This window comes from Phocoena sinus, chromosome 2 (assembly GCF_008692025.1).
Source record: "Phocoena sinus isolate mPhoSin1 chromosome 2, mPhoSin1.pri, whole genome shotgun sequence".
Taxonomy (NCBI): Eukaryota; Metazoa; Chordata; class Mammalia; order Artiodactyla; family Phocoenidae; genus Phocoena; species Phocoena sinus.
In genome coordinates this window covers 33,583,835-33,595,452 of record NC_045764.1, presented here as the reverse complement: position 1 = coordinate 33,595,452, position 11,618 = coordinate 33,583,835, and the positions used below count along the sequence as shown (strand labels likewise).

Here is an 11,618-nt window from a genome sequence, read left to right as displayed (position 1 = left end):
TATTCTTTTTTGTCTTCTTCTTCCATAGGAAATTGGGGATCACTTTGTCAAATTCTACAAAAAACTCTCCTGCTATGATTTTTACATCCACTTAATTTAGACATAATTTATGAAAAACATAATTTAAAGAACCCATCTTAAGTGAACAATTTCATGAGTTTTGTCATTTAAATACACGTTTGTGACCTTAGAATTTTTAAAGTCCAATTTGTCATTTTATTCTTTTACAGGTCATGCGTTTGGTCTAGTATCCAAGAAATCTATGCCTAGCTCAAGGACGCCAAATTTTCTCCTGTACATTTATTTTATTTTTAAAAATATTTTCTTCTTAAATAACCACAATCACTTGGTGATGGGGTGTGTGCACCACTTCTCAAAACTTGGAATCGGATGGATTTCGTCACCTTCACTTCCTGTTCCGCACTTACTTTCCCTGTAGTACTTGCTTTTGTTTGGTTTGGTTTGGCTGTGCCGTGTTGCTTGCTAGATCTTAGTTCCCCGACGAGGGATTGAACCTGGGCCTATGGCAGTGAAAGCACCGAGTCCTGACCACTGGACGGCCAGGGAATTCCCACCTCCCGTGTGCAATATGTGTAGTTTCTTTTATGTCAGTAGTAGCTCAAGAACGCTGTAAAAAATAACAATGCTAAACGTTTGATGGAAAAGAGTTTCCAAGTGATTTTAGTCTGCCATTTTGCTAGAATCCAAATGGTCCTCTTTCAACAGAGAAGGTTAGATTCTGTAAGCATTTACTAGAAGTTTGAGCATATTAAAATACTAATTTAATTATGGGAGAATTTTAAAAAGAAATAATTACTGTAGAGGTTTGAAGAGGACAGTACATACAGGGTTTTGTAATGAGACCTAAGATCAAACCTTGGTTCTGTCATTTCCTTCCTGTGTGTTCTTAGATAAGTCACTTAACTTCTCTGAGTCCCAGTTTCTTAATCTATAAACCAGGAATAATATCCACAGAGCAGAGGTTTATAATGATACTAAAAACTGCATTTGCAAAGAGCCTTCTAGAGGGCCTTGCCTAACATAAAAGCCAAGAATTATTAGTTTCTTTTTAAATTTTACATAGCTAGACCCCCTGACAGAGTCACTCTTTAGCATATGTGTATTCTACACCCTTTCCTGGCTACAACACAACACAGCCCTTAGGAAGCATAATACGAGATAATCTCCCAAACTCCAAGAGGAGGTTCTACGAATTGTTCAATTACAAAGTTGGCCTGGGCTATTCAGCGTTCAGAGCAAAGCCATTTTTATTGTAATGAAATTTTAAAAGGCAGTTACATTAGTTACACATATACACAACTGACTTAATAACTGTTAGTCATAGAGAACATTCAAGCAATACAAATGATGATTTATCCACAGCACAGTTCACATTCATAAGAAGAAAGGTTAAAAGAGAAACGATTAAGTGCTTAAATGGTCCACTGAAGCTCATCTGTGAACTCTCTCGCTTTTGAAGGAAAATGAGATTGTTACTGGAAGCAAGCTGCCCTGGTCCTGTGAGACCCCCCCTTTTCCCACCTCCACAGTCACTGGCCCATAGGCTCTGGCCCCAAGACCCAGGCACACCTACACGTGAAAGTGTGCCTGTATCGTTGTGTGGTGCCGCTTCAAGTTGCCCCAGACGCCTGGCAGCCGAGGAAAAGGAGGACAGCCAGTTCCCTTCATATGCAAGATGAGAATCTGGCACGGGGGGAAGGGTTGCAATGGACAAGTTGGGTTGTCCCAACTTGTCAGGACACAAGTCAGGGCACAGCGACCTCATGACCAAACCCATACTTTCTAGTAGAACAAGGAGCATTTCCATCCTGACTTGTTACTGGCTAGGGCTGTTAGGTGACTTGGCTTGGTCTTGCTAATATGACAGGTCGTAACTGTTAGGGGGCAGGTGGGCCCAGCGGGGGAGAGGTTCACTGCTCATCCACTGGCCCAGGTACTGATGTGTCTGGAAGGGAACACTCATTTCCCCGGGGCCTGACTCGTCTCTCGTCCAAGCCCGGCCGCAGCACTGATAGTGTCCAGGGCGGCTCGTCTGGGGAACACGGTCTCTTTATTGGCACAGGAGATCCACGCTCCCCGATGTCTGTTCCATCAGCTATCAGAATCCTACTCGTTGCAACAGGTATTCAGGAAACAACAGAAGGGTGGAATTTGATAAACCGGGAAGCAGAGAAGAACGTTGCTGTTTGTGATGCTCTATTCCTCCCTGAAACCAAAACTAAAGACCAAGCTAGTGGGGAGCAACACAGAGGCAGGGTGTTCTAGAACATCCGGAGCCACTGTCGCAGTTCCCTAACCAAGTCCAGGCCGAGCCTCAGCGTGGCTGCAGCTGCGTGCTCACCAATAGTTCAGGCAGCCACCGTCTGGCCCTTTTGGGTGGAAAGCCTTCTGCTTGCTCAGCCTAAGGAAAGCCAGCCGAAGGCCTAGTAGTTGTGAGATGAGGTGTGTGTGAGGAAGAGTCCCAGAGCCAAAGTCCTAGGTGTTGCTCACCTTCCCAACCCAGCTTTGCCTCCGTCTCCAGTAGGAGAGGGATCAGGGCCGAAGGCCGCGCTGACGCAGGGGCCGTGGGCATCCTGGCCTCCTGGCTGGGCGGGGACCGGCGAGGGAGGTTCTTCTCTGCAAACTGGGGTCATTAGACCCTCTAGGGCTTTAATTCTCACTCCAGTTTGTCTTAAAATTCCTTGGGGAGAGAATCCCTCAGATGTGGGATCCTCTGGGTCTTCTCTGTACCTTCGTGGCCACGTGGTGGCTTCTAAGAATCACAGCCAAAGAGTGGAATGGGGAACAGAGAAAATAGAGAACTCGAGCTGTGGGTCAGACTGCAGTCAGACTCCCCTCGCGGGCTCTGGGGACAAAGCTGGAAGGGGGACGTTGGGTCTGTTTAGTCACCATGCTCCCCCTTTATGACTGGCTTTCAGTCGCCCATGAATCCTTGCCTTCTAGAACTGAGTGGTCCTCACCCTAGATGCTGTGTAAGTGGGTGAAGTAGATGAAAGGTCCCTGGGGGCAAGGCTGTCCTCCTCTGTCTTTTTTTTTTTTGTGGTACGCGGGCCTCTCACTGTTGTGGCCTCTCCCGTCGTGGAGCACAGGCTCCGGACGCGCAGGCTCAGCGGCCGTGGCTCACGGGCCCAGCCGCTCCGCGGCATGTGGGATCTTCCCGGACCGGGGCACGAACCCGCGTCCCCCTGCCTCGGCAGGCGGACTCTCAACCACCGCGCCACCAGGGAAGCCCCCTCCTCTGTCCTTTTGCATCCCCTCAGCACCCAGCACAGCCCAGGTGGGCTGGGCCTAGTCAGCGTGCTGACCAGTGTGTGCCCCTCAGAAAATCCCCAAGTGCCCTCTGAAACCAGAAGGAAAGACAAACATACCCCCACCCCCTGCCAAACTTCCAAACCCAGAGACTAAATGCCACAAGAAGTCCATTTTCATTTCATTGAGAAACGATTCTTTGATCCAAAAGCTATTCTTGTGCCTTTCTGGGAAATAATTAAGCCCACCGCCTGAGGTAAGATCCGAGCTGGGGGTAGGGGTGGGCAGGGGTGGCTCCAGGGGCAGGGCACGCCCGGGAGCCCTTTCTGGGTCTGGTACTGACTGGGTGTGTGGAGTTTCAGCCACGTGCCATTTTCCCAGAAGCCAAAAGGCTCCTAAGGGTGAAAGGATATCATGTGCGTCTAAACCCCAGGTCCTATCACCACTACATACAAAAGGATTAAGAGCCACTCTAGAAACTGTAACATCAGTGTTCATTTAGAGCCTAGGAACTGGCATCACACAAAGCTACCGGACAAAGGTATTCTGAACAATGGTGGACTATTATAGCTGGAGCTCTCCAGGCAAGACTGGCACACACCCCCTCTGGATGCCAGCCAGGGCTGGGCTTTTAATGCAGAACTTTCAGAGGATGAGAGCAAACGCTCTCCCCTGGCTCCTTGCTGCAGGCCAGGCTCACTCCCCGCTCAGGCAGCCTAGAAGCAACTCCATTCTGCTTGGTCCATCAGAATTACGGAAGGAGGGATACAAGGGTTGTTTCCCAGCCAGGTGCCTGACAGGGGTCGGCCGGAAGGGGAGGCTTTCCCCGTGGATGGGCTCCTCCAGCTGCCCCCAGGCAGCCACGCACCGGCAGCGTTTCTCCCCTTTAGGAGTCGGTGAGCTGATGGGATGCTGATGCAGGACAGGAAAGGAAAAGAACATGAGAGTTTCCTTCCTTAGCGTCAAGGGCACGCGAGGGGCAGAGGTAAGTAAAAATGGAGGGATGGATTCTTCAATTGACCTCCTCAAATCTGAGGGAAACACAGCAAGCCAGGGACCGGGGGCTCAGAGGTCAGCCAGGTAGAAGCTTCTAGAAGTCAGCTCTTACTCTGTCTTGAGACCACCTGAGGAATTCAAGGCCCTGGCGAGTATGTGGCAGAATCAGAACTGGAGCCAAAACCGGAGCCGGAGCCCTGCAATCCCTCCCCACCCCCTGCCTCCGCCCCCCGAGATGCCACTGTTCCCAGCCGGCTGAAGAGAGGATGCTCCGGCGGCCTGGTGGGGAACGTCTCAGAGCTCCCATCTCCACGCACAGGGTTCACCCCTCAGTCATCTCTAGAGCTTGGTCCCAGGAAGGCACCCTGTGGCACAGAAGGACCGGGAGGCCTGGGTGCCCTGCCCTCCCCCTTACACCCCCATGGGGGCCAGGGTCTCTGTGAGCTCAAGGGGTGCCCCCTGCAGCCATCAGGCGGGGACAAAGCCCGGCTCTCACCGACAGGGCAAGGATGAGAAACCCTGGCAGAACCAGGAGAGGCCGCTCTTCAGACACAGAGAGGAAAGGGTGGGCACTCTCATGGGCTCTGAATCTGCACGCGGGGGGCTTGGACCAAAGAACTGACCCATCAAAGTGAGCAGCTCCCGGCCAGGACTCCTAGTGACACTGTCAAGTGCCCGTCTGCTCAGGTCAGCCTGTCCGCCCGGCGCCCAGGCCCTGAGCCCTGCTTCCTCCGGCCACAGGGGCTCCTGCTCAGCTTGGACGGGGCTGCACATCCGGGATGTCACTCTCGCCACACACCCTGGATTCTAGACCCTCACTGTGGCCGCACACGACAGACACGGGGCACAACACATCCATCAGGACAAGGATTCACATCACACTGCACCAAGTACACACATCTCACGGCACGACGGACGCACAGACAGACGTGGCTGAGACAGGGCCCAGAGGAGCCAGCGTCCCCCCCACCTCGGTGTCCCCAGGCTCCTCCTCTCTAGCTCCGAGAACAAAGCCTGTGCATCCTGTTCACCTCTTTCCCCAACACCCCCTAAGCCCTACCCGGACACAGGAGTTAAAGGCCAGAAGAAACCAGATTCCAGCTTCCTGGGCAGGCCTGAGGGTGCCGCTTGGGCTCTCTGAGCTGTAACTGAACTTTTTATAGATGAAAATTGTCTAATATGAGATTATTCACAACCAGATTTTAAGAACCCAATGGGCTCGCCTCCCAAGCACAGACAGGTAAAATACAATAAATACAACCAGCCCCCAACGTCTACTGGGCTCCTGGTCGGTGGCCGAGCAGCTGCAGCTGTGGGTTAGAAGCTGAGCAACACCACGGCAGTGAGGGGAACACGGGGCGTGAGATGTCTTCTGCTGGGGGGTCCCGCGGCAGGGCAAGCAGGGCGCGGGGGGGGGCCCCATTCACGTGGGCATCAATGTCACAGCATGGGGGGCACTGCCCGGTGGAAGCCTCGCTCTGTCCGCAGCTACTCAGAAAACGGCGGGAACATGCCCAGGTCAGCAAAGTCTTCAATGTTATAGTTGCCGGTCCCCTGGGTTGGATCTCCTGGCATGGGCAGCATGTCCTGCAGGAGAGAAGAAAAGAAAGGGCAGGGGAGTCGGCTCATCCTCCCGGGCACCGGCACGTCCCAGGAGCCCAGCCTGCCAGCCACCCTCACGGTCACCTCTCTAAGGGGGCGGCCCAGGAACACGCCACCGGCCACCTGAGGGATGCTCTGAGACGGTCCTCAAATGTCTGAGATCCTGGGAAGCTGTTCTCTCCTGGGAGCTGTCATTCCAGCACACAAACACAACTTCAGGACACGACCTTTCTCTATTTAAAACTGAGCCAGGACACAGGGTGGACAAGAGGCCCACTGGTGGGGAGAACCCAGCTTGGTGCCAAGCAAGGTACATACAACCGACGATCAAAATGCAACAGCACTGCAACATGGGGAGGGGCAAAAGGGGGGCTACGTGTGTGAACAGCTGAGTGGCCTGTCTTCACTGTATGTATCTACGGCAAGGCCAAATCCCTGCAAGGTTAGACTTCACCTTTAACAAGTCCTTCAAGTTCTCTGGGCCTCAGACTACCCATCCAGAAAATCTGAGGAGCTATATTTCCATCCCTTATGGCAAATGTCCCAAAGTGTGTTGTGTCCAATTCTTGGCCCATGAGATGCTCTGGGAGGAAAGAATTCTGTGGACAAATGAGTTTGGGAAACAAGGTATACTTTGCCTACCTCCTAAAAATCCTCAGTCTTCGTTAGTATAATAAAGGCTCTGATAAGTCCTGCAGTCAAGAAACCGAATAAGTCTGTTTAATCATGTTTCACAAACTTATTTGACCAAGAATTCTTTTTAGCATCGTGACCATGAAGAACCAGGTTAGGGAATTCTGCCTTACATGGCAGTTGTGAGGCATAAGAATGGGCCGGGGCTGAGCCTTATAGATGGAGGAAGGAGGGGCTAATCATTATAGGACAGGGTACCTCTCTGCATATGTAAAAGGATCCTGCCCCTTTGCGGACCTGGAGTGACATCTGGGTTCTAGACCTTTGTCTCTGAAGATGCTGCTCGACCTGGTGGGAAAGGTGCTTGGGATGAGGGTGGGGAAAAGGGAAAGCTCTCCCTTGAGAAGGGGGATCTTAGTCTGCGGGTCTCAGAGCCCTACCACCAGCTGCTTCCTCCCCCATCCTCGCTCTGCGGGGCAGGCTCTGGGACATGACCGAAGGCACCTGGGGCTCCCTCATGAAGACCTGGTGGGGTGGATGGAGCATCAGCCGGTTCATGCCCCCAACAGGAGCCTTTCCCCAGTGAGAACTTTTCTGGCTGAGAAGTGGAGCTCCGAACACCCCGAAGGGGCTGCGTCCTGCACCACGGGGCTGCCGGCAGTGTCCACTGCTGCTGCACACTTAGGTCAGGGCTGCCCCAGGCGCGAGGGATGGACCAGGAACGGCTCAAAAAACTCAGAGTGGCAAGGCGCCCAGGCAGCCTCATGAGAAGAGCCGAGCCTCCTACTGGACCCCCTCAAGTCAGGGCTACTACCTTCCCTGGGAGGGGCCAGCACTCACAGTCTCTATCGGCAGTCGTGCTGTGGCAGGGAGGCAGAGACCGAGGGGGACAGGAAGCAGAGAGAGGCGCCGGTACCTACGAGAAGGCGGTGCTCGCTGATTTACCTGGAACACTTCAGTCTGACCCGGCTGCTGGTGGGACTGCTGCTCACCGCTCTGCTGTCCGTGGTGCTGGCTTTGCCACTGCGACCAGACTTCCGAGGGCCGCCCTTGGAACTGCCCGCTACCTTGTCCACTTTCAGCTGAAAGATCCGACGCACAGGACACTTCCTTTAAAAGCCATCCCGTGGCTCTGGGAGACCTAAGAACCACTGCAGCCCAGAGGGTCCCACATTTCTGAAAGGCGTGTTCCATCCAGAGCTGGCTGACTGTGTTCGCTGTGCCCCTCTCTCTCACGCTGGCTGATAGATAAGAAGTTAGCTGTGCACCCGAGAGCTGGGTGGGTGAAACAGGAAAGGGGGCTCTCTGGCGAACGGCGCAGGGACCGGCTGGACAGGGTGGCTCTCCTGTTTGCACCTGCCAGGTGACCAAGGCCAGAAGCCTCAGAGCCCTCGGCCCTTTGTGATCACTGTTGGAGGCCTGCTTCCGTGGGGCCTCTGGGGCCGACAGCAGCCTTCTCCTTGACATGCGCGAGAAGGGAGAGGCGGTCCCTGCCACTCTAGATGCCCCTCAGCTCACAGGCTGCTCTTTAAAGGAACCTGGCCCTGACAGAGGAAGAGCCTCACTCAGCAAGCCCTGACCTCCGGCAGCCTCGCTGCCTTTTGGGCAACTTGGCTGAAGCCACATGTGGAGTTCCACAAGGTCCTTCCACGGGGGTCAAGAGCCATGGCCCTTTCTGCCCATCTCTTTAGCTGAGGGTTTCTCAGCACCGCTAGTTTGGGAGGAAAGGCATTTGGGTGCAGCTTAGACAAGAAGACAGGTCTCTTTGTGGGAATCAGCAAATTACAATTTGTAAGTGAGAGCAACCTTGCTTCTGTCTACACTTTACAAAAAATACCCAATGGAAAAACGGAAACTAAGAAAAACGAGCAGAATTTTGTCTAAAACACTTAAAGATTCAACCCGAGGGGGTAGTTTATCCTAAGGTGTATAAAAAAAAACCCCACAGGAACTTCTTCTTGTGCTAAACCATTCGATAACGTTTTGGAGGCAATGGGCTCACTGTCAAGCTCTGGGTGGCGGGACAGGCCCCATCGTGGCTCCACTTGCTCTTTCAACAGTCCTACCGATCACAGGCGCCCCTACTCACCACCTGATGAGTGAACACTGGGTTAATCTGGGGGATGGCTAGACGGTGTGCAGGGGGAAGAATCAATCCCTCCCTCTCACACACATACATCTCACCTACTGCCTGAGATATAAACGGCTTTAATAAGACATACACTCCCTTGGATGCTCCACCACTGGTGCCTTTCAAGCTCTGCACCATCACAGTTGGTAAAGGGGTTTAGAAAATCAGGGAAGGATACAATTCCCTATTTCAGCACAAGAGGGATTTAAATCTATCGTGTATGTAGGATTCTGTTGTTTAAAAAAAATGCGTCTGGCTTTGCTGAAATGCCTTTACCTGAGACTCTCTCGTGAGACTCCCTGGGCCAGGAGGAGCTCTTCCATAGAATCACGTCCTCCGGCTTCCTCCAGGACCTTCCTGCCACAGTGATCCATGCTGGAGTCCTGCCCATCATGAATTAATTCTCTCCACTCTTCTTTCCTACGTGGCCTGAAGTGTGTCTCCCAAATTCATATGTGGAAGGTCCAGCCGTCAGTATCTCAGACTGTGACTGTATCCAGAGAAGGGGCCTTTAAAGAGGCAGTTAAGGGGACTTCCCTGGTGGTCCGGTGGTTAAGAATCCACCTTCCAATGCAGGGAACCTGGCTTCCATCCCTAGTTGGGGAACTAAGATCCCACACGCCACGGGGCAACTAAGCCCACATGCCACAACTGGAGAGCCCGTGTGCCACAGTGCAACTACTGAGCCTGTGCGCCACAGCTAGAGAGAAGCTTGCATGCCGGAACTGAGATCCCACATGCCGCAACTAAGACTTGACGCAGGAAAATAAATAAATAAATATTTTTAAAAAAGAGACAATTAAGGTGAGATGAGCTCATATGGGTGGACCCTGATCCAATATGACTGGTGTTCTTATAAGAAGAAGAAATCCGGACACAGGCACAGAGGGAAGACCATGTGAAGACGCAGGGAAAAGGTGGCCATCTACAAGACAAAGAGAGAGGCCTCAGAAGAAACCCACCCTGCTAACACCTTGATCTCAGACTTCCAGCCTCCAGAACGGCGAGAAAGTAAGTTTCTACTGTTTAAGTCACCCGGCCTGTGGTATTTTGTGATGGCGGCCCTAGCAGACGAGTACAGGCTCCTCAAGCCCCATGCCTACCTCTCCTTCCCTTTGCTGGCCATTCACACAGCGTCTTCTCACCTTTCCCTCCCTCCTCCACGCTCTGCAATCACTCTGCAGCGAACTCTGTACAGCCGAGCCCAACCCAACAGAAATTCAAATTCAATTCTCACTGTTAAGCTCTCTTGGGTATCGACACTTATGACCACCACCTTCTTGGAATTGTTTGGCTGACCTGTCCGACTACACCATCTCCTACGCCACTCCTTGCCAGGTGCCCCCTGGCTCTTACATATGTCTCCGCCCCTGAACATGGGCTGAATGCAGAGGTCTGAGTTAGGCCTTCCCTTTGATCAGCAGACAGGATGGGGGCAACCTCTTCTATCCCCATGAACTAACTAACTGATTCATTGATTCATTGGGCAGGTATTTCCCGAGCTCCCACTCTGAGCCAGCCTCCAGGTGAGTATTGTACCTACACTGGGAAACGAGACAGTTCCTATATCCAAGACAGTTCCTAGGAGCTTTACAGCATGGTCGGGGGAGAGGAGTAAGCAGCTATGTCCATCCAGTTGTAAGCTGCTATAAGAAGGTCGAGCAGAGCTGTAATAAAAAACCTCTTAGGAGGGATACCTAACCTAGTTATGGCAAGTAGAAAATGCTTTTCAGAGACTTCACTTGAGAGCAGAAGGGGAATAGTTAGTAGTTAACCAGGCGTAAGGCTTGGAGGTGGGGTTAAAAAGCATTCCAGACACAAGGATCAGTCTGTACAAGACGTGGCAGTGAAGAGGGTCCGTTCCACCCAGGGACCTACAGGAGGTTCCGGATGCCAAAGGGCCCGGAGAAGTGTGACCCAGCTGGAGGGCACACCAGGGGTCAGGTCCCACACCATGAGGGTGATGGATTTTGAGGGCAGCAGAGAACTGCTGAAGGCTCTTAAGCTGAGGTGCGTCGCACACAGACCTTCACGTTTGGGAAGGTCACCCTGTCAGTGGACGAGGGGACAAGGTGAGGGGGAAGAAGCCCAGGTGGCATGAGGCTGGGGGAGTAATCCTCGCAGGAGGTGACAGTAGCACCAGACGTGAGGCGGAGAGAAGCGGATGGATCTGAGGTATTCTGGGGAAGGAGGTACCAGGACTTGTGCACTGATGTTTGGCTGTGCTGAGGGGCGTGAAGGGAGGACCTGGGAGTGGCAGACTCACATCTCACGTCTCTGGTGGTGTTTACAGCGCAGCTTCTCTCCTAAGCTTCGGGTCCATCTATCCACCTTAGGAGATGTGTCTAAACAGTATGACAGACACCTTGGACCCCTCACGCCTAAAACAATCGTCCCACCTCCTCGGACAGCCCAGACGGGGACACCACGCCTGTCAACTCTTTGCTCTCACCCACCCCTCACGTCCAGTCACTCACTGGGTTCTGTTGCATCCCCAATCCCCTAACACCCCTCCGCCCAGTCTCCTTCACTCCATCCATTCTCACAGCCGCCACCCGTGCTCCGAGCCGGGCCAGCACCCAATCTCCCCCAGACCCACGCAGCTACCGGGGTGGTCTTCCTACAACGGCATCCGCTGCTTAGAAACTAACACAGTCTCCCCTCGCCGCACCCCCCACCCCCATCCCATGGGAGTTCCCTGGCGGCCCAGTGGTCAGGACCTGGTGCTTTCACTGCTGTGGCCCTGGGTTCAATCCCTGGTCGGGAAACTAAGATCCCACAAGCCACGTGGCACGGCCAAAAGAAAACAAAACAAAGAAACACAGTCCCCCACCGTCCACGTTCCTCAGAGGGGGCACACTCGAGCCTTCGGCATACGGTTCCTGTTTTTCAAACCCCATCTCCCCCTTCTTTGTGCCCCCAGCCCCTCTCACCCCAGTCACATGCCGTTGTAGACTTAACCCCCGCCCCACACACTGCACACCGC

The 11,618-nt window shown here is 53.1% G+C and overlaps 1 protein-coding gene across 5 annotated transcripts in view; it reads right to left on the bottom strand.

The window, feature by feature from the left end:
- Positions 1-1,250: 1,250 nt before the first annotated feature.
- The window catches only part of ARNT2 (aryl hydrocarbon receptor nuclear translocator 2), a 198,852-nt gene continuing 188,484 nt past the window's right edge, over positions 1,251-11,618 (bottom strand). For 2 of the 5 annotated variants that reach the window (XM_032622321.1, XM_032622322.1), the window contains 3 exons: positions 7,447-7,583; positions 5,953-6,056; positions 1,251-5,853 (listed from right to left, as the gene is read on the bottom strand). In XM_032622321.1, the coding sequence (XP_032478212.1) occupies positions 5,541-5,853; positions 5,953-6,056; positions 7,447-7,583 (554 nt within the window). In that variant the 3' untranslated portion in view covers positions 1,251-5,540. Of the gene's footprint in view, positions 5,854-5,952; positions 6,057-6,759; positions 6,850-7,446; positions 7,584-11,618 lie in introns of all 5 variants that reach the window. The other 3 variants (XM_032622323.1, XM_032622325.1, XM_032622326.1) reach the window with 3 other exon arrangements.